At 50.2% G+C, this 23042-nt stretch overlaps 1 protein-coding gene across 2 annotated transcripts in view; it reads right to left on the reverse strand.

Annotated features, from left to right (window-relative positions):
* Nucleotides 1–23042, reverse strand: part of EHD1 (EH domain containing 1) — a 32945-nt gene continuing 9903 nt past the window's right edge. For both annotated transcript variants that reach the window (XM_083477935.1, XM_083477934.1), the window contains exons 3-6: nt 21010–21107; nt 5127–5539; nt 4009–4173; nt 1–1905 (exon numbers count right to left, since the gene is read on the reverse strand). In XM_083477935.1, the coding sequence (XP_083334061.1) occupies nt 1381–1905; nt 4009–4173; nt 5127–5539; nt 21010–21107 (1201 nt within the window). In that variant the 3' untranslated portion in view covers nt 1–1380. The remainder of the gene's footprint in view (nt 1906–4008; nt 4174–5126; nt 5540–21009; nt 21108–23042) is intronic.

Genomic DNA, 23042 nt, shown 5'->3' on the forward strand with positions numbered 1-23042 from the left:
ATCTCCAAAAATCAACTTTAATGCAAGGGATGCAGGTGGAACATTCAACAGCTCCCTCCGCTTCTGACACCGAGCTGCACTTTTGACCCCCCTCCGAGGTCTTAGCAGGATCTAATCCCAAATAAGCAGCTCTGGACAGACTCAGCCAATCATGTTCCATCTACAGGGTTAAGATACTGGGCCCATCTTCCTTCAACCTTCTGGCAGAGGGTGGGCGAAATCATTTATCCCTCCGACCCAAACACACAGAGAGAGGTTGAAGTCATTTTGGGGGTGGGGTTGGGGGGGAGGCTGTAATGCCAACCCCCCAACTATATATCTCCTTCCTTCCTTGGCAGGCCTGGAGGGTAACAAAGACCATCATAAGCCTCCCTTCTCTTCAGACACAACGTACAACCTTAAAATCTTCAAATCCTTTTCCATGCACAAGTCCTGGATTTTCTGAGCCAAACAGACCGCAGGGTCTAGCTCATCCCTGGAGACCTCCACGCCCACTGTGGAGCCCACCCCTGCCAAAAAATCAGTGCAATATGGAGAGCCCGCCCCCCTTCCAATCAATGCCACCCCCATCACCTCCCTATCAATTTCTTGCCCAGTGCCTGCATAGCATGGCAGAGGGTGGGGTGGAGGGTAAGGGGAGATGCATTTGGTGCAGCGTCAACCCTTTGCCACCGGGATGTGAGCAGCTGGTCCCATTAAATCCCATTAGAGCACCACTTTGTAAAGGCACAGGGTGGGTGGGTGGGTGGAGGGGGAAGTGATGTCAAAAAAACAACCACCACCTCTTGGGCAAAGCAGGAAGTGATGCATCCGTCTGAGGTGTCAAAGCAGGTGGTGGTGCATGTTCTCAGAAAGTGACTGTGATAGCGTTGGGGGGGGGCAGTGAGGAGGTTGCCAAGGCTGGGTGGCATCACCCAAGAAGTGGGGGCTGGCCCCACAATGATCCAGAGGCCCTGAGCCAGGACCCAAACACCACTGGATGCGAGGAAATTATGGACACCCTCTCGAGCGTTGACTGGGAAAATGACCTGTGGGAGTGAAAAGCTCCAAGGTGTGGGCCTCGGCCCAGGTGAGCCCCTCATCAGACAGGTGCTGGGACTGGCACCACACCTGGCACCCACTCCTGCGGGCTCTCGCCTAGAGAAGAGGTTACCAACAGGAGATCCCTCCCCAGCACCACACAAGACGACTGCCTCAAAGATAGCAGATGTATTAAAACATTTCTTTAAAAAACGAAATCATCTGTGGGTTTGGGGTGGCGTCTTTTGTTCTCGTGGGGCGGGGGAGTTCAAAGTCGAGTTCCTGATGGCAGGCGGCCCACCCAAAGGCTGGGCAGAGTCAAGAGGCAGGGGCCCCCTCCCGCTCGACAGGGAGGTGGCATCATTCATGCCTGCGCTTGGAGGGCGGCACCAGGTGGGAGGGCAGTTCGGTGGGCAGCTCGTGCCCCTCCAGCTTGACCTTGATGAGGTGGTTGGCAAGGGCAAACTCCTCGTCGTCCAGCAGCCCATCCTTGTCCACATCCGCCAGCTTCCAGATCTTGCCCAGGACGGTGTTGGGCAGCTTGGACTTGACCATCTCCTTCTTGGCGCTGGCGCCCGTGATCTTGCCGTTGACGGGCGAGAGGGTGTAGAAGATCTCGTCGTACGTGGGCTTGTCCTTGCTCACCACCCACTCTAGGTCGTCGATGCCCTCGCCTGCCCCCTCGCCGTAGCCGTGGCCGAAGGGCCCGTTCATGGTGCCCTCGAAGGCCCCGCCCTTCACCACCTGCGTGGGCATCTGAGCCTCCTCCTGCCGCACCATCACCATCAGGCGCGCAATGTCGTTGGCCAGCATGTCGTCCACCGCGTCCAGCAGCTTCGACTTCAGCGGCTGGAACTTGGTGAAGTCCTGCGTAAGCAGCTGCTCCTGGGGGGACAACAAGGTGGGCATGTGAAGAGCATGAAGTAAAATCCAGCATTCCGTTCTTGTTTTTGTATATAATTTTTATTAAATTTTCTGTTTTACAATCTAAAGTACTCATTTTTTACATCCTTAAAATATAAATGATTTCCCTTCTCCTCTTTCCAAGGTTCATTTTATGTATCATAAATCCCTGCATATTTTACAAAAACTATACCATTCAGCATTCCATTATTACATCCATCATAACTTATTTACACTGTTGAATTTATCTTAATGCTGCCAGCGTTTTCAGCTGTACACAGTTATTTCCCATATACAGTGGTACCTCGCAAGACGAACGCCTCGCAAGACGGAAAACCCGCTAGACGAAAGGGTTTTCCGTTTTGGAGGCGCTTCGCAAGACGAATTTCCCTATGGGCTTGCTTCGCAAGACAACAGCCCATAGGGAAATATCCGGGACAGCGGGGAAGCGCAGCGCGTCTTCCCCACTGTCCTCGGACCTCCTCCGAAGCCGGGCGGCGGGGCGGGAACACCTTCTGAAGGCGGGCGGGGGACGAAAGTCTTTGTCCCCCCTGCCTGCCTTCCCAGGGGCTTTTAAATCGCCCCGGACAGCGGAGAAGTCCTCCGCTGTCCCGGGGTTTTTTTAAATGCTGGGGGTGGGAATAAAAGCCCTTGTCCCCCCCCCCCGCCTTCAGAAGAGGTCCGGGGACAGACTGTCCCCGGACCTGGTCTGAAGGCGGTTTCCCTAGGAACGCATTAATTGATTTTCAATGCATTCCTATGGGAAACCGTGCATCGCAAGACGAAAAACTCGCAAGACGAAGAGACTTGCGGAACGAATTAATTTCGTCTTGCGAGGCACCACTGTATTCAATAAACGTTTTCCAGTCATCTCTAAATGTATGTTCTTCTTGTTCTCTTATTCTATATGTTAAGTCTGCGAGCTGTGTGTATTCTGTCAACTTAAGCTGCCACTCTTCTTTGGTTGAGACCTCATTTTCCATTTTTGGGCTGACAAAACACAGGCCACAGTAGTGGCATACTGGAATTTCAGTCTGAATTATCCCCAAAAGAAAGGACTCTGTTTTTGGGGGGAAAGTACTTTTAAACATTTGCGTTCAATTCATTATGGATCATTTCCCAATACTCTTTTACCCTTTTACAAGTCCAACACATATGAAAGAACGTTCCCTCAACCTCTTTGCATCTCCAGCACTTATCTGATTCAGTCTTAAACACCTTTGCAAGCCTACTCAGAGTTAAATACCATCTGTAAATCATTTTTAAGTAGTTCTCCTTCAAATAATAACATGCCGCGAACTGCAAATCACTTTTCCAGAGTTTTTCCACCCAGTATTCTGTTCTCAATAGTGGCCAAGCGTCCCTAAGAACCTGGGAGTTCAGAAAGACTGCCTCTGGATCTGGAGGTTCCATTGGGAATGTTAACAAGCAGACTGGATACTGCTGGGTCCCCACTAGTCCAGCCTCCTAGTCTCACTGTGGCTGACCTTTATGGGAAACCTGCACAAGAGCAACACTCTCCCCTCCCGTGGTTTCCTGCGACTGGTCTTCAGAAGCATCGCCGCCTCTTGACTGCGGGGGAAGAGGAGCCCACCTGCAGGATCAGTCCAAAGGGCCTGAGCACAACAGCACCACTCTCCCCACTTGCCGTCCCCATAGCAACTGGTGCTCAGAGGCAGGAGGTCTGTGGTCCTTAAGATGGCAGGCAAAAATCACAACTAACATCATAAGGAGAGCCTAGCCACCAATTTTCAGCATCGTGATGTATCACCAGCTAAACACCGCGATGTATCACAATGTCTGAAACAAGGATGGAGCCATGTAGAGGCATTGGCTGGCTTCACGGTTTTCCTCAATTGATTCTTTCCAGGGCCTGCTCTTGTGATTCGCGGGGTGGGGGTGGGGAGAGAGTTAACAGGAGCTGCAGGAATCGAGAGAAGCATCGTTTGGCTTCCCGTACATTGTGATTTTTGCAACACACACAAACATGCGGCAAGACTCCAGGACCTCCTTGCTCTCCAGGCAAACCCAAGTCCCGCCTGCTCCTGCCCCAAACGCATTACACAGGTCAACATCCCTCCATACCTGCATTTTCCTGAGGTTGGGGAAATCCCCCGGCGAGATCTGGTGCTCCCTCTCGATCTTCAGGTAGATCTCCCCCAGGTTGCTCACCAGCTCCTTCTTCTTGCTCTCCTTCCCGAAGACGTTGGGCATCTCCTTCTTCAAGGAGCTGATGATGTAGGCATGGACCTGCAAGGGGGGGGTGGAGAGCAGAGGCTGAGAACTCAGCAACTGCAGGTGACACAAGCGGCTGCAAAAATAAATAAATGATGGGCGAGGCTAGGCCTGGTGTGGGGAGCCTGTCTCCCTCCAGATATTGCTGGACAACAAATCCCATCACCCCTGGCTTTTGGGTCGGGTGTCCTGAGGCTGATGGGAGTTAGAGTCCAGCAATATCTGGAGGGAGACCGGCTCCCCACACCTGGGCTAGATAACTGGTCTTCAACAGAAGGACTGCCCTGCCCATGCCATTCCAGCACCAAGGGCCCCACTTCTGCCCTTGGAAATGGCTCCCATCCTGCTACAGAGGAGTCCCAGCTCTCAAGAAGTTGAAGACCACTGACGTAAACAAGACATTGGATGAGGGTGAACCAATGGGCCCTCTCTGCCCTTGAATAAATTAAAATAAAATGCTGCCCATCTGAGTGGGTGGCTCCAGCCACTCTGGGCAGCTTCTAACAAAATATAAAAACACCTGAGATCATCAAATGTTAAAAAATTTCCCAATACAGGGCTGCCTAAAAGTCAGATAGTTGTTTATTTCCTTGACATCTGACAGGAGGGCGTTCCAAAGGGCGGGCGCCACTACCGAGAAGGCCCTCTGCCTGGTTCCCTTTAACCTCACTTCTTGCAGTGAGGGAACCGCCAGAAGGCCCTCGGAGGTGGACCTCAGGGTCTGGGCTGGACAAGGGAGGTGGTGCCACTCCTTCAGGTATACAGGGACGAGGCCGTTTAGGGTTTTAAAGGTCAGCACCGACACTTTGAATTGTGCTAAGAAACATACTGAAAGCTTTCTCCCCTGCAATCCGGGGAGCCACCTGGGATGGGCACCCTTCTTCCATCACTGGGCAGCCAGAACACACCTCCCTGGCCTTGAAGGAAGGGAAAAAGCTCCCCCCCACACACCTGGGACGGGCACCCACCTTGGCCAGCCTGGCCCGCTTGATGAGGTCGTTGAGCTTTCTTAAGGCGGCGTTTCGCGGGAGGGACTGGATGTCCTTGAAGAGGTCTTGCTCCTCTGCCTCGAAGAGCTTCCGGTTGTCCGGGATGAGGAGCGGGTGGGACCAGAAGGAGCCAATGTAGACACGCACCACCTCGGGCGTGTTGATGATCTTGCCCAGCGACCACATGAGGGCGCCGTAGACCCGCATCAGCTGCTGCGTCTCGATCTGGTCCGCCTTGTTCAGCACCACCCGGATCTTGTCCTCGTGGTTCTTCAGGGCCTTGATCACCTCGGAGAACTCGTCCGAGATGTCCAGCTTGTGGGCGTCAAAGAGGAGGATGATGCGGTCCACCCGCTCCGCAAACCACTCCAGGACTGCCGCAAAGTCGTAGCCTGGGGGGGGGGAGAGGAAGGCGGCATAGAATCACAAAGTCGGAAGGGCCCCCAACCAGGAATACGCAGGCCACCCATATAGGGATTGAAACTGCGACACCTTGGCATTATCAACACCAGCTGAGCTAACTGGTGACACAAATTTTTGAGTCTTGCATGCAGTCATCTGCAGGGCAGCAAAACGGACTTGGAAAATATTTGCAGATTAAGCTCACATCAATCTAGTGGTCCCCAGTTAGCTAAGTACTACGGACCCCTGTTTTTCAGAAGCCAAGCTATGGACCTTCTGCTTCTGAACCTTTCGATATCTGTATGGCAGTTTTTGTTATGTCAATGGTGCCATGGGTGGGTTACGTGGACCCCCTGCGGTCCACAGAGCACCAGTTGGGAAGCACTGATTATAGCATGAAAGGGGAGGGTCTGGAGCTCATGGGCAGAGGACACCTGTCCTGCATGCAGAAGGCCTCCAGTTCAATCCCCACAAGCATTGCCAGGTACGAACACCCCCAGCCTGACCCCCTGGAGAGCCGCAGATGTCAGTCAGTGTAGACCCAGCCTCTCCTTCCCTCCTAGGTGTCCAAATTTATTTTAAGCTGTGTTTCCAAAAGCCTCATTTATTTTGTGCTGCCTTTTCCTTAATCTAGGCTGCGTTTCAGAGACTTGTTCTTGCACGGACAGCCTTTTTATTTATTTTAATTGGCCTCGGTTTTTTAAACATGTACACGGTGCTTGTACTATTGGATTTTGGTTTTTGTGAGCTGTATGCTTTCTTGGACAGACTAACCCCCCCCCCCAAAGCAGCCTGTTAATTCAAAAAGGGTCAGCTGAAAAGCAAGGTGGGTTGCCATCCTGGGTGGATCCCAAGGGAGATCTGCAGCAGTGTACAATCCAGCGTGCTGATCCAAGTGAGGACAAGGCAGTAGAGGCAAGGCAGGCCCACCTTTAACCTTCCATGCTACAAGCTAAAATATAAATTCCTGGCTGGAGATATAAAGGCAGCAGCGTGGCTTGCTATCTATTGAAAGGGAAGACACTAAATGCAGACCTGTTTTGAGATCTGGACCTCACAACGCTGGGACTTAAGACCAATGGACCAACAGACAACCCACATCCAAGACAGTCATGCAGACAAAAACCATCACCACTTTTCAATCAGTCTGGCTTGGTTTTATTACATATGTAATATTGATGGAACATGGCTTATGGGCTCTGACGACACATGGAGGTTTGTGGGATGATACTTTTGCTGAAAAACTTAAGGTTAAAAGTTAAATGTAGTTAGACATCTGGTTCCTCTCTCTCTCTCTCTCTCTCTCTCTCTCTCTCTCTCTCTCTCTCTCTGTGTGTGTGTGTGTGTGTGTGTGTGAAAAGAGATTGTTGAATATTGACTGTTGCTTCTAAATGGTGCTTTAAAAAAAATAAATAAATAAAGGACCGTAGACATCTCTTCTTCGCCTGTGCCCCCAGGCCTATTCTTACCATTTTGGAGGACTCCCCAGAGCCAATACAACACCCCCGCCTGTGCACTGGGACAGCCAGCTCAGTTTCCCAGCACAGAGGGGTTAACAGGAAGCACAATGCTGCTTACAGGCACTTCTGCTCAATGGGGTTTCCCCCGTTTACATTTTCAAGCAGGGCCCCCCAACTTCCCTGCACTTGGACTCAAAACACACAGATTGTGTATAGAGCTGGAAACAAGATGGAGCCCAGTCTCTGCTGCATCCCATAAACTACACATGAGACAGCAAGCATATACTGTTTCCAGAGGGGACAGCTGTGATTAAGTTTGCTGCAGGGAAAACGTGGCAATGCGTGGCATTGCAGGCAGCGTTTGAAATTCGCCAGGCGCATTTTGCACCTGGCTATCAGCCACTTGCGACCCGAAGTGAAGATGCCCAGGTGCCAGGATGCAACTTTCAAGCCATCTGCGCCCGAAATGGCAGCTAGGCATTCCACTTTGGCGACTGTAACCCTGGTTTAAGGAGCCATTTGGCGCCCAGCTTATATACCCGAGTTTCTAAAACTGGTTGCAGGGGGTTGGACTAGATTACCCTTTGGCTCCCTCCATCTCTACAGTCTTATGACAACCTCATCAACTAACCATTTAAACCAGTATTATCCTCAAGGGAATTGTTTTCAAACTATATAAAAGCCCTGAGCGCTCACTGGAAGGACAGATCGTGAAGCTGAGGCTCCAATACTTTGGCCACCTCATGAGAAGAGAAGACTCTCTGGAAAAGACCCTGATGTTGGGAAAGATGGAGGGCACAAGGAGAAGGGGACGACAGAGAATGAGATGGTTGGATGGTGTTCTTGAAGCTACTAGCATGGGTTTGATCAAGCTGCGGGAGGCAGTGGAGGACAGGGGTGCCTGGCGTGCTCTGGTCCATGGGGTCACGAAGAGTCGGACACGACTAAACGACTAAACAACAACCCCTTATCTCATTAAGACTAAAATAGGAGGAAGATTTTGGAGAAGAGCTAGGGGAACAACTTTTAGCTCTCTGTCTTGCTTGGAGGGGCAAGGCCTGCTCAGCATGCTGGCTCTCATAGAGTATGGGGGATTCGCAATGTACACACAATGCTCATGTGTACATGGAACCTTCATTGGAACGGAACCTCTGCATAAGATGCAATCGTACTGCATTCTAAGACAGAAATCTCAGCTGGCCAGTGGAGCTGAAGGAACACCCCCATCAAAAAAAACAACCACCTGTCAACGCTCCTGCTTTACACACGAGGAGGTCTGAGGCTGAGAGAAGGAGCAGTTGAAAGAAGCGGCTTCTGCATGGCTAATCACAAGAGTAACTTTTTTTAAAAAAAGGGAAGAGAAATGTTTTGTCAGCACTGAAGCATGCAGTCCCGTTCTACAGCTGAAGAACAGCAAAGCTCAGAAAGGCACAATCTGGCTATTGTGGGCTGGCTGAGTTTCAATTTCTCTAACTTCACAGATGGGCTGGTGATGTTGGGCTCCCCGCCTCAAGGGATTCGACAGTCACCAGCCAATCCATAGCGTTGCAGTGTTTCTCAAACCTGGGTCCCCAGCTGTTGCTGGACTACAACTCCCATCATCCTTAGCTAGGTATGACCAGTGGTCAGGGATGATGGGAGTTGTAGTCCAACAACAGCTGGGGACCCAAAGTTTGAGACACTGCAAGAAATGCAAATGCGGCCAGCCCAGGACACTGGCCAGAGGTCCCCCCAAATAGACATCAGACGAGCCCTGCCGGATCAGGCCAATGGCGGCCCATCAAGCCCAGAATCCTGTTCTAACAGCAGCCAAACCAGATGCCCCAGTGGGAAACTGGCAAACAGAACTCAAGAGCACAAGACTCTTCTCCCCTCCTGTGCTTTCCAGCAACTAGTATTCAGAAGCATTTACTGCCTCTGACCAACAGAGGCACAGCATGGTAGTTAGTAGCCACCGATAGCCTTGACAGACCCTCCAAGTATTCCTATTTCCCAGGGACAGTCCCAGATTTACAGAAGCCATGACAGTTTCTGATTTGATCCAGATGTCCCGCTTTTCCTTAGGATGTCTCTATTCCCATCGGAGACATGTTGGAGGTTAGGGAGCTATCTGACCCGAGCCATCTGAAGGCAGACCTGTATAGGGAAGCTTTTTTTAATGTTTAATGTTTTATTATATTTTTATTCATGTTGGAAGCGGCCCAGAGTGGCTGCAGCAAACCCAGTCAGATGGGTGAGGTATAAACAGCAACATTAATAAATAATAATAATAATAATAATAATAATAATAATAATTGAATAGGATGTCCCACTGGAAGGACAGATCGTGAAGCTGAGGCTCCAATACTTTGGCCACCTCATGAGAAGAGAAGCCTCCCTGGAAAAGACCCTGATGTTGGGAAAGATGGAGGGCACAAGGAGAAGGGGACGACAGAGGACGAGATGGTTGGACAGTGTTCTCGAAGCTACCAGCATGAGTTTGACCAAACTGCGGGAGGCAGTGGAAGACAGGAGTGCCTGGCGTGCTCTGGTCCATGGGGTCACAAAGAGTCGGACACGACTAAACGACTAAACAACAACAACAACAACAACAAATTTTCATCAGAGAAATGTTGGAGGGTATGCCTTGATAACCTTGGGGTGGTCAAGAGGCCTTTTTTTGCTGTTAAATGGGTCGGAAGCCATTTTCAACCTACTGGAAAAAAAGAGACTAAGACCTGCTTCAGGTCCACCCTTGCAAGTCTGAGCACATCTAAAGAATTCCCCCCTCCCCTTGTTGGCTTGCCTGAACCTGCTTCTGGGTTTTAACCCAAAGCCCGGAATTGTCCCCTTGCTCTGGACTGGCTAGATGCTTGTGGCCCTGCTGTGCTCAGCTTGATCTCCTGCCCTGACAATCTTTTATCTGTTCATCTCATGCCAAAGTCAGCCAATTTACAGACAATGGGTTGAAAACAGGAAGTGGGGGGGGGGGAGACTTTGGGAGGGAGAGATGAGCAGCTGCATTTGCAGAGCCTGTTCACTCTTGCTAACAGAGCTTCACACAAGGAGGAAGCCTGAACAAGAGAAGCTGGAGCTCTCTCCCTGACCGCGCGAAGCTCCCAGACATTTGTTTTATTTATCTATACACCGATACTCATTTAAAAAAGTACCAGAGTGGTTTACAACAATTACTGCATCTCTATAAAGGCCAAATGATAAACCTAACAAAGTTAAAATCAGAAATCAGCTAACGATTATGGAAATATCCATTCATTCTTAATTGCCTGCATGAGCCTGACAGAACAGAAAAGTTTTCAGCAGGTGTTTAATACAGGAAACTGAAGGCGTCTTGCAGAATCTCTAGTGGCAGAGCATTCCACAACTCCACATTCCACAGACATTCCACATGGAGGTGGAATGAAGAGGAACAACACTGGAGCCAATGACAGTAAAGGCTTGTTTACTTGTTGTTCTTGTTGCAAATGTGCCTCACCAACTCTGGAACCAGCCACCAACGCTTCTGTGGATGATCTCAGTGACCTCTTAGTTACTCTGGACCTAAATTGTTCAAGGCTTTGTAAATTAATACAAGGACCTTGAACCTGGCTCAGCAGCAGATGGGTAGCCCGTGCAGATGTTTTAACAAGGGCTTTGCATGTTGTCAGAAAGATGCCCCCATCAGCAGTCTGGCCACCACATTCCGCACCGTCTGGAGCTTCCAAGGGCAGCCCCACAGAGCGTGTTGCAGTAGTCTGGCCTTGAGGTTACCAGTGCGTGGATTACAGTGGGTCAGGAACGGTCGTAGCTGGAGAATCAGCCAAAGCTCATAAATCAGACAGGAAGCTCTCCTAGATGGTGTAGTGAGAGCCCCAGAATAGGGTGGAGAAGATCTGTGGTCCTCCATATACTGTTGCCCTAGCCAACATGGCCAGGGATGATGGGAGCTGTAGTCCAATTTCACCCAGACGGTTCTGGATGAATCTGCCTGGGTGCCAAGATCCTTGGGTGAACCCCTTCTCGGTCCCATCAACACAAGAAGTAGGCCTGGTGGTGGTATTTGGTGGAGCCTTCTCTGTAGCTGCTCCCAGATTGAGGGATTCCCCCCCCCCCCAAGGGAGGTTGGACTGGCTAAGAGTTTCCTGTTCAGAGGGGCCTTGTAGAACTAAGGTGCAGACGAGACAAGACACTGGGCATTCTGTACTTTAATCACTGGTTCTAACTGTGTTATGATGTCTTAACTATTGTTTTTAGTTAAAGAAAGTTATATCCGAGTGGACATGTACATAATTGCACTGTAAGTTAACCATATTGCTGTGTGGGATTTGCTTCAATGGTTTATAATTATGAATTTTAATTTGTTGTAACCCATCCTGGGGCCTGGGGGTAATAAAGTTAATAATAGTGATGTGAATTCTTAATGAGTGTCTGCTCTTCCGCTCATACATAGCAGACATGGCTAAGCCTCTTTGCGAAGTTTTCAAATTTTACATTAGTGAATTGCTGTCAACTTTCCCCTTTTCTTGCAAGGAATCCTATTCAGAATAAGGGAATTACCCTTAAAAAAAAGGAGAATGTTGACAGCTATGCATTAGTGACCGGAAGGGGGGTGGAATTTTTTAACGTCCACTCAAAATTATTATGGAGTAGAGCTTGCAGAAAATGACTTCTAGGAAGTACCTCATCTCAAACAAACTCACCACAGGAAAGAGGCATGCTGGTTGCTTGGAATTTACATAGTTTGCCTTTTCCAAGGACTGGAGAACAAGACAAACAGAAAGAGTACAGCGACTGATGGGGTCGGGGGGACAGACAGCAGTTCTTTGGGACCCTAGAGATTCTATAGCCTGGTGTCCAAACAACTCACTCGTCAGTCACAACCCCAATGTTGCTCACTGGCTAAAAAATCCTGAAAGGTCGGAGCAGCAAGGCTGCCTCATCTCACAGAATTCACCTAGAAGGGTACTTGCACATTATACTTCCTAACCCTAAGACATGCCGTATTTTTTGCTCTATAAGACTCACTTTTTCTCTCCTAAAAAGTAAGGGGAAATGTGTGTGCGTCTTGTGGAGCGAATGCAGGCTGCGCAGCTATCCCAGAAGCCAGAACAGCAAGAGGGATTGCTGCTTTCACTGCACAGCGATCCCTCTTGCTGTTCTGGCTTCTGAGATTCAGAATATATTTTTTCTTGTTTTCCTCCTCCAAAAACTAGGTGCGTCTTGTGGTCTGGTGCGTCTTATGGAGCAGAAAATACGGCACTTAAAGGAAAGTGTAAGGGCATAAGGCGACACTGCTGGATCAGGCTGGTGGGCCCATCTAGTCTATCATTCTGTCCTCGTGGGGGCCAGCTTGTGGGAAATCTGCAAGCAGGACCCTGGCACAAGGCCCTCTCCCCTCTTGTGGTTTCCAGAAACTGGAATTCAGAATCATTGCTGCTCCAATTGTACCTAAGAGTCTGGGGTGGCTGATGGCAGCTCTCCCACTGTTCCAGGGACAGGTAGGGTTCCCAGCCTTCTGCAAGCAGAACAGGTGCCCTGCCACTCAGCTATGGGTCTTGCTTGAGGCCCCAACTCAGGGCAGACGGGATGATGACAGCCCCCGCCTCCATACACATCCACAACTCGGAATAATGGAGGTCCTGGTGCAGCAGAGACGACAATTCACACAGAAAGGCATCTGCATTCCTTTCCAGTTCAGCTGCTTCGGATCAGAGCCCCATAGCTGCTAGCAGAGGCTTTTAACTCATGATAATCAGGGTAGTGAAAAGGGAGAAATCCCACCATCACTTGGAAGTGGGGGGCTGAAACTCGCAAGAATTTCAGGAGAACCTGGTGGATTTCAGGCTGATAGCCCGTCTAAGCCCAGTGTCGCTGCCTCCAACGGTGAAAGCCGAGCAGAGCCATTGTGGCTAGTAGCCAGAGGGCCCTCTGACCCATGAATTTGTCTAGTCCCCTTTTTAAAGTCATCTAGGTTGGCGGCCATCACTGTGGGAGGGAGTTCCACAGGTTAACTCGGCACTATGCAAAGAAGTGCTATCACCTTTCCTGAATCTTCCAGGACTGGGTGCCCACGACTTCTTGTGTTACGAGAGAGGGAGGAAAAAACCTTTTCTCTGTCCACTCTTCGAAGGGCTAACTTCGAGCAGCAGCAGCAGTGAGAATTAGACATCAGGCACCAGCCGGGTGATTTCTGCATGAAGTGAGGCTGGGGAATTTCTTCATTTTTTTAGTGAAATAAAAAATTTAAGGTATTTTTTATATATAATAAATGTTCATAAATGTACCAATCTAGCACGTACATAGATATGGGGACCACATGTCTGGAGCAGCACAGGAAGACCGCCCTGAAACCATTTTGACTCCCAAACTGACCAAATGTTTTCTCTGCGAGGAGGGAGGGGGGGGGAGAGAACCTTCCCATTGTCTCAGGAAGTGGGTAATCACCATCTCAAAGGAATGGCCAGACTACCAGGAAAGGCAATCAGATAAGGCATTATCAGATAACCTGGCAGACAGGAAAAACAACAACATTCAAATTTCTGTTGTAGACCACCTTTTCTGTGATGTAGGTATGATGTTTGTGGGGGGTGGTCTTGGGTTACACCCCTTCTGTGATGTATGTATGATGTATGCAGGGGTGGTCTTGAGCTCCAGGGCAGGAAATTTAAAATGTCTATATAAGGGCAGGCACACCTTGGTTCTGGGTTCTCCCCCTTTCCTGCGTGTGAGGGGAGCACCCTGTTGCAACAGTTCAATAAAGATCAGGCTTACAAGCTGCTTTGCTTCTCAATAGTCTCTGGTTGGCCTCTGTTATTTTCTCCGACTGATGGAGAACCTACAAAGGACTCTATAAGGCCTCTTGTGTCCCCCATAAGGAAATAAGGGCAGGTTTTTGTTTATTACATCAGCTATTCGGTGGAAGGAACACACTCATTGTAACTGAGAAGGGAAGTTGTGGCTCACCAGCTGCAGAGGAACTTTCCCAAGGGCAGCTTCCAGGCGAGGTTACTGGGCTGCCAGGCAGGAGGTCACCAAGGGCCAAGGCTTTCCCACAAGCCAGGGCTGGGTGCCCTCCAGTGCAGAGAGGGATGTTGCCTCCCTCTCCCCACGCCCACCTCTATCCCTGCCCCGGAGTGGCACATATCATACCAAACTAGGCTTTCACAAACCCTTCTGCTCACATTCCTACCACAACAAGCCACCCTGCAGCTCAGGTTCCCTGGCTTGTACACTGCAGGCAATGAGGGGGTGTGCACTTCATGCATGCTCAGAGGCACTCTCCTCACGCTCCAAAAGCCAGGCTATGAACTTGCATCAGCCACCACCGGAGGTTTACGAAGAAACTGCAATTGCAATTCGAGCCATCGCAAGGTTTAGGACTGATAAAAGGAAAGTCCTCCTCCATGCAGTGCAGATTTAACCTATGGAACTCACTCCCACAGGAGACCCTGACGGGCACCAGCTTGGATAGTTTCAGAAGAGGACTGGACAAATTCATGGAGGAGAGGACTATCCTCGGCTACTAGCCATTACAGCTGTGCTCTGCCCTTCTCCCCACAACCCGACACTGAGACAGCACTGCTTCTGATTACCGCAGGAGGGGAGAGCTGAACTCGCACTCGGATCCTACTTGCCAGTTTCCCAAAAGAGGCATCTGGCCGGCAACTGTGTGAATGGGATGCTGGACCAGGCGGGCCATTGGCCTGACCCAGCAGATGTTCCTTGTACAGTGGTACCTCTAGTTACGAACTTAATTCGTTCTATAGGTCCGTTCTTAACCCAAAACTGTTCTTAACTAGAGGCGTGCTTTCGCTAATGGGGCCTCTTGTTGCCGCCGCGCAGCAGGCACACGATTTCTGTTCTCATCCTGGGGCAAGGTTCTCAACTCGAGGTAACTCTTCCAGGTTAGCAGAGTTTGTAACCTGAAGCATTTGTAACCTGAGGCACCACTGTATTGGCATTCAAAAGCTCAGCTGCAAGAGAGAAATGGTTGGTCATGCCAGCCCAGGAGCAGAATTCAGGGCGGCCAAAGGAGGCTGGCGAGAGATGGACAGCAGACACTGCAGACTTATTGCTCTCAGATGCTGCAAGGGGAAGAGGGAGGTCAGAATGTGCCAAATTTCCCTCACAACAGAATCGCCTTTGTTTGCAAAAAAAGAGAAACCCCTGTGATTTCCAATTAATCTGAAAAGGGGGAACTTTCCCCATGCCGATGTGCACATCTTGCTTCCTAGAATGGAAGTGTCATTTGGGGAAGTTAAGCTATTCCAGGCCGAGAGAAAGCACCAGTGCCAGGGAGGGAGGCAAACACCTTGCTTTGCGCACAAAGGGTCCCCAGTTGAACTCACGTGGGGAAAGGCCTGGCGCTGAAACCCCAGAGAACCAGCACAGCCAGTCTCTGCAGATAGCACTGGGTCAGGTGAGTCAGGGCCCTGACTCAGGGCAAGAGAGCTTCCCTTTTCCAGATCTCCCTTTGGAACGTTTGAGGAGGAGGAGGAAGGAAGGAAGGTTTTGTAAGGGGATACCTCAAATGGTTTCCCCCCTCTAAATACATACACACACACACACTCTGAATCACCATCCCAGAAAAGCTTTTCCACCTTTCGGATTCCCTGAAACATTTCCAGGTAAACCTCTCGCAGGCTAAACTTCCTGGCCTGGATGAGGTGTGGAAAAAGTGAGGCCCTCCCAGCCCTCCTGAAAAACAATAGGAGTAAGAATTCCAACTTCCTGTGAGTCACTGCAAAAAGCGTTGACATCACCGGACAGCCACACCCACCGTTTTGCAAAAGGCTCCCTGCCAACAGAGGAGATGCAGCAATGAAGAAAAGCAATGGGGGGGGGGCGGTGGCCTGGGAGGCAATAGCCGGACACCCTGTTCCCCATTCCTTCCCGTGTTCCAGGCAGGAAGGTGGAAGGAGGGCGAGTGTTTGGGGCAGGGGGCGGAAGAGAAGTTCCACCACTGCCCCACACGCCCAGAGACACTTTGCAAAGCAAACAGCCAGGAATGCGGGGCTTTCCGAGTTTACTGGTATCTTATTTTAAGAATCTGCAAAGCACTGCATATAAAAATTACCTTGGCGGTGAACACAGGGGCATATATGAAAATAAATAAGATTAATAGTGGAATTGTAGAGTTGGAAGGTCTGATGAAGCAGAGGTGCTCCAGAGAGCCTCTCCCAGCCTCTCGGATGCCCAACTGTGACACAGCAGCCTGGCATCGATGCCACCCACCCTTTCACTCCTGAAACCCCAGAGGGGAGGGAAGCCAGGATGAGCTAAAGCAATTACTTTTTTTAAAAGGTTCTGAGCCGATGACCCAGGACTCCTGAGTCCAAACTGCACCTTTCTGGTTTGCTCAGAGTGTAGTGGAAGTCCACACTCTCTCCCAGACCCACAGAAGAGTGCGCTGGTCTGCTTACAATGCCAATCCCAAACTCCCAGCAGCTTGAAGGCCAGGTATCTGGGCACATGGGGATTCAGAAACCTGGAGGCTGGCAACCACACACAGCTCAGCGGTCAAATTAAGAAACTTAAATAGGAAACAAAGGTAGCGGGAAAGCAGGCAGAACCTTGAAACAGATTACAAAACAAACCAGAGCACCAAGGCTCTAAGTTGAACTAATCCTATACACTTGTTCACGTTTACTCCCAAAGCATCAACAAAGGCTGGTCAGCTTCACAGATGATCCTATCTTGGAAATCCAGTGCTGGAAAGGGAACTGGATCCTCACCCCCTGACACTGGGAGGGGAACAAGGTGCAATAAATTGGGGGGGGGTGTCTTTTGCTCCAGCAGGTATAATAGTGACAGAGGTTGACAAAATCAATCCTGTCTCCCTGGCTTCTGAAATGCCACTAGCATTTCCTGGACACTTCTATCCAACTGAGCTTGCCAGCCTGCTTTTTCTGCAGCTTTCTGCCTGCGTACCTGAAGGGCTCTAAGATACTTCATCTTAAGGCTGCTGCTAAGCACAAAAGCTCACGTTCAGCAAAACATACAACAGTTCCTCTTCCTGCCGGCGGCTCTCCATCTATTAGACAAGCTATAAAAGGAAAAACGAATGAGGAGGGCAGAGGAGAGGAGAGCGAACACTGAAGCATCTCTAAGCTCATTGGCCAACGCCTAGAGCCACATTGGTCTTCCTCGTGCCGCAGCGTTCTTTCTGCAAGGCAGGGGCTGCAGCTTCCCATAGGGGACTTGGTCACCTTGCTGGTGGCAGAGATCAGGACGCAAGATACCCTGAAGCACAACAGTCCAACCACTGCCATATCCTTGTCTCCCTATGCCTGTGGAACGTGACGGAGGGGATCAACACACACTTGTTTTGCCCTCCGGCGCTCAGCAGAACGGCTCCTGAGCACCCTCTGGGAGGCCCCTGCCAGACCAGCACCAGAAGGGAATCCAGCTCCCAGCAGAGTTCAGACTGGCTTGGCCACATATCTCTGTGAGAGAGGGCAAAGGGCACAGAAGGCACGCATAGAGGTCTGCCTCCACAAGGGCAGGAGTTGGCTGAGACTGCTTGATTCTGAGCAAATGAAGCCTCCCAAGAGTTAGACCATTATACAATTTTTCTTTTTGCAGACAACAACAAAAAGTGAAGGAAACACACCCACACACCCCAAAAAAGTTGGGAAGCCACTGAAGAGATATTCATACAGTACAGTTAATACAACCAATTTAAATAGATATTAAATCCGGTAGTCCATTATTTCTTTTCTACGTGCAGGTTATGTAAGTTGTTAGTTGATGCGTAAGACACAAAGGTCCACCAACCTTTATAAAAGCGTTTTATAGGTTCTTCATGAGCACATGAAGTTTGCGAGCTAGTTTCTTGGTGACTGCAAGATTCCATATATTAAAGGATAGTTTAAAAAAAAAATAATGTGTTATGAGCGCTCATTTGCTAAACCAAAGCTCATTGACCACCACATCCTGGTTTCTTGCTTGCTGGGGTCAAGTGGAGCCTTATCGCTCATCTGCAGCACTTCCTGATAGCAGGGCAAGGAGAAAAGTCAAATTTCCAGGCCTGCAATAAGACACATGTTTCACTTGTGTCCGACTCGGGCAGCAGGACAGCAAAGGGCCCCTCCATCTGCCTATAACCTCTCCTCTGGGGCAAGGCCTGGTTCCCTTCTCTGCCCCCCAACCCCAAAGGCAGCAGAGGTGATAGCCCCCCCCCCCACCTGGAAAGGAGACCGTAGCACAGCCAGGAGATGAAGGAAGCCAAACTGGGGTTTGTCTCAAGACGTAGTAGGACAGGCAGAGGGAAGATGGCCCCCGAGACAGGAGCCTGGGAAGAAGGCAGCTATTTTTAGCCGCCGTCCATCTGCTTGGCAGGAGCAGAGTTTCGCTATCAGCGCAGCACGAGACGCCGTCTCCGCTTGCCCCAGGCCCAAGGAGAGGGGGGCAGCGACACTCCCCAGGCATCAGGAATGCTGCTCCTTCCTGGCGAGGCATGTACACCACCTAGAACACCCTTCTCGTGCCAGCCACATATTTTCAAGCTACGCCTGGAAACTTCAGCGAGGGGAATGGGGGGGGGGAGTTTCCTCCAAGGAGGCCTGAACTTGGCCAGGAGATACAGGCTATAGGCCAAAGGCAGGGGGGAGGGGGGGAGGTTCTTCTCTGCCCCTCCCAAGGACGGAACATTTCACTTAAGAAGCCACAACACACTGGGCGTACATTCAACCTCCTAGATTATGTACCCGATCGAAGCAACCCTCCCAATTTTAAACCCACCGCCTACAACCAAGGGTTAGAAAACCCACCGCCCCCAACAGGGGAGGTGGTCAGGCAGCCCCTCTTAAAAAACTATCCTCTGTTCCTGAACGTTTGTTTTATTGGGACAGCCCCAGATCTTCCTTTCCGGGCAAGGAGTTTGGTTGGGAAAGGAGGCAACATAGCTCCAGGCATCGAGAGCAACATCAAATTGAGCTTTCTGACCCAGATTCGGTTACCATTATAAAACTCTAGAAGACAATCCTACTTTTTAAAGGCAGGATTAAAACATCCCGCTCACTCAAGGAGGCTGCAGCAAATTAGAAGCCAAGGGCCTGGCAGAAAAGAAACATTTTTGCCTGAAGCTACGTAAGGTTGGGGATGCGGGTGGCGCTGTGGGTTAAACCACAGAGCCTAGGACTTGCTGGTCAGAAGGTTGGCGGTTCGAATCCCCGCAACGGGGTGAGCTCCCATTGCTCAGTCCCTGCTCCTGCCAACCTAGCAGTTTGAAAGCACGTCAAAGTGCAAGTAGATAAATAGGTACCGCTCCAGCAGGAAGGTAAACTGCGTTTCCGTGCGCTGCTCTGGTTTGCCAGAAGCAGCTTAGTCATGCTGGCCACATGACCCGGAAGCTGTACGCTGGCTCCCTCGGCCTATAGAGCGAGATGAGCGCCGCAACCCCAGAATCGGCCACGACTGGACCTAATGGTCAGGGGTCCCTTTACCTTTATGTAAGGTTGGTGCCAGGCAAGCTTCCCCCAGGAGAGCATTCTACGAGGAGGGAGCCATCACTGGGAAGGTCCTGTTCTCATGTTGATACCCTCCAGACCTCCCATGTTACACTGATGGAGGAACATCACTGGGAGCGTAGCTGCTTTCAATACTTTTGAGGAGGCTATCCTTCTGGACAGGGCTGGGAACTGGGAAACTGTGCCCCTGTAGGTCATGCTCCTCCTATTCAGCAAATTGGTTCTAGTCTTAGCACCATGGTGTTCCACAGCAGCCACCCAGGAACACCTACATGAAGCCGCTCAGTGAGCTCGCCCAAGGTTCTTGTGCAAAGTGCCCTCGGTATACCAGCAATGCTCAGCTTGGGACTTGCTGAATAAGCACCTGTAGCAGGTTGGACGGGTGCTAATATCCTGAAGCTCACTTAGGTAAGATGGTGGGGCTGTTGCTATGAGGTCTGTCTGACCAAGAAGATGGGACCACACTCATAGAAACATATGAAGAGCACTGCAAAAACCGTAGCAAAGAAACATCAAGTTCTTGCACACACGGCCCCCAAGGACTCGGCTATACAGCTGCAAATATACAGTGGTGCCTCGCAAGACGAACGCCTCACAAAACGAAAAACTCGCAAGACGAAAGAGTTTTCCGTTTTTGAGTCGTTCCGCAAGACGAATTTCCCTATGGGCTTGCTTTGCAAGAAGAAAGCCCATAGGGAAATCTCCGGGGACCTCTTTTAAAATGCTGGCGGTCGGGAGCAAAGACTTTTGCCCACCGCCGGCCTTCAGAAGAGGTCCTGGACCTCTTCTGAAGGCCGGCGGGGGACAAAAGTCTTTGCTCCCCCCCGCCTGCCTTCCTGGGACAGCGGAGACTTCTCCGCTGTCCCGGGGCGATCTTAAAATGCTGGCGGGCAGCAGCGAAGCTTTCGCTGCCGACCCCCAGCATTTTAAAAGCCCCCGGGGCAGCGGAGACTTCACCGCTGTCCCGGGCGATCTTAAAATGATGGGGGGCGGCAGCGAAACCTTCGCTGCCGCCTGCCAGCATTTTAAAATCGCCCCGGGACAGCGGAGGCTTCGCTGCCGCCCGCCAGCATTTTAAAATCGCCCCAGGACAGCGGGGGCTTTTAAAATGCTGGCGGTCGGCAGCAAAGCACTCCTGTCCCCGGAGCTCGCGGGGCGGGAGGTGGGGAGAAGGGCTGGCGGTGGGAAGAAAAGCCCTTGTCCCACCCCCCAGCCTTCAGAAGAGGTCGGGGGACAGACTGTCCCTGGACCTGGTCTGAAGGCGGTTTCCATAGGAACGCATTGATTGATTTTCAATGCATTCCTATGGGAAACCGTGCTTCGCAAGATGAAAAACTCGCAAGAAGAAAAAACTTGCGGAACGAATTAATTTCGTCTTGCGAGGCACCACTGTAACGTTCAAAGTGTGCTTTAAGTGCATTATCAAATGTGGCCCTAGGTGGCAATGGTGAGCCAATGGGAAATTCAATATATATATTTTAAAACTTTTTTTATAAAGCATTTTCACAGTGCGCGTTTTTAAAAATATATGTCTAGATTTAGCCCAAGTGTTACCTCTGCTTATCCGCTGCTTCTCTCCAGACAGGATTCCAGGGGTGTCAATTATGCTGATGCTGTCCAGGACTGGGTTGGGCAGCTGGGCACACATGAACCTACGAGGGAGGAAGGAGAGGACAGTTAAGCCATTCGTCTCAGCCGAAAAGGCAAGCATAGGGAGGCAGACGTGGCTCCCTGCCTGTCCTCCTCGCCACACTTTTTGGGCAACAGAGCTAACTGCTTCAGAGAGTTGAGCCAAGTTTCAAAGCGGGGCCTCCCATCCTCCAGCACCCACCTTCGTGTGGCACCACCCACAAAGAGAAGGGAAGGGTGCCACGAGAATGAGTGGAAGATAACTCGAGAAACATATCACCCCCTCCACTTGCCGGGCTCCCTTGAACTTGTTTGCAGATTCAGATCAAGACCACAACAACAGGGAACTGATCTTGAACCTTCTGACGGTGGCCCCAGGGCATAATCACCAAGTTTTGGAAGCCCTTTAACCTCAATAATCTAGACAATTATTGGTATTTCAAGACTTGGCAAATCGCCCTTCTTGGGGGGCAGGGGGTGGGACTCGCATGAGCTAAAATTGTCCCGGGGCCAAAGTGCTTTGCCATTTTTTCTCATTTGTTTCATCCACAAACACAGAGGCTCAGGAAAGTCAGGTCCCACAGGTCTAGGTGTCTGGATTTAGTACAGCCCAAGGTTACGTTTTAATCTTCTTTTAAGTATGAACTTGCCACTGTTTTGATTTAGACCATCAAACCCTTTGAAATCACGAACCACACACCTTTCCCCTCTGGTTAGGTTTTATTTCTGATTCAATAAATCGTGTGGCTGCATCTTTGTGTATTTCCTTACTGGCAACTGAGACAACTTTTCATTTTATTTCATTGATTTTTTGCAAACATAACAAAGAATCAAGAGATTTTAAAGCGTCAAAGTCTGGAAGGACAAAAGCCCAAAGATACAAAACAGCTCCAAGGTGATAATAAAGCATTAACTCATACAAATATTCCCTTTACACATAATAAAGATTCATTAAAAATAAAAGTGTTCCCCCCACCATGAGTTTCATACATTAATGAGAATAAAGGTTCTATGTAATCTTAAATGAGCCAGACACTTGCAAATACTGATGGCATTATATATTTTAAAAAATACATAGGAGAGGATGCTTACTGTTCCACCGAGAGTGGATCCACTTGGATCCTTAACTTTCAGCGGGGGTGCTGGGGTGTCAACAAAGAATACAGTGGTGCCTCGCAAGACGGAAAACTCGCTAGATGAAAGAGTTTTCCGTTTTGGAGGTGCTTCGCAAAACGAATCTCCTATGGGCTTGCTTTGCAAGACGAAAATGTCTTGCGAGTTCCTGCGGGGCTTTTTCCCTCCCCCCCTTTTTCTAAGCCGCTAAGCCGCTTATCAGCTGACCCGATAAGCCGATAAGAGCCGCTAAAAGCCACTAAAAGCCACTAATAGCGCTAATCCGTCAATGGGCTTGCTTCGCAAGACGAAAAAACCGCTAGACAAAGAGAATCACAGAACGGATTCTTTTCGTCTTGCGAGGAACCACTGTACAGGCCTAGCCTGAAACCATCTACTGGGACCATCGACAGCAGCTCTCAGGAAGAGTCTTCTCCGCTCTTCTTACCAATGACCAGAGAAATGCTTGTGGGATTTGAACCTGGGTCCTTCCTGCATGCAAAGCGAGCACCCTCCCAGCGAGCTGCAAAGGCCCTTCCCCAAGCTTCCCGGACCCTGTGTGAGACACAGGTTTTGCACCCCAGAATTGTGTTGAGGTTGTCAAGAGCTAGACGTTCTGCTTTTCAAAAACGCTTCCTCTCGATTTCACAAGGAGGAAGGCATGACCACAGGACACAAGAGGAAGATTTGGGCAGGGTAGGAGTTGCGGCAATCGACGGGGCTCAGGTGGACAAGTTCCCTTCGCCCAGGGATGGGGAACTCAAAGACGAGCTAAAATATATTGTGCAACTGCAAACCATCTTCCTAGACATGTTGTTCATGATGGCTGCTGCGGCTGATGGGTG

The sequence above is a fragment of the Podarcis liolepis genome (assembly GCF_965112155.1).
Source record: "Podarcis liolepis genome assembly, chromosome: 15".
NCBI lineage: Eukaryota > Metazoa > Chordata > Lepidosauria > Squamata > Lacertidae > Podarcis > Podarcis liolepis.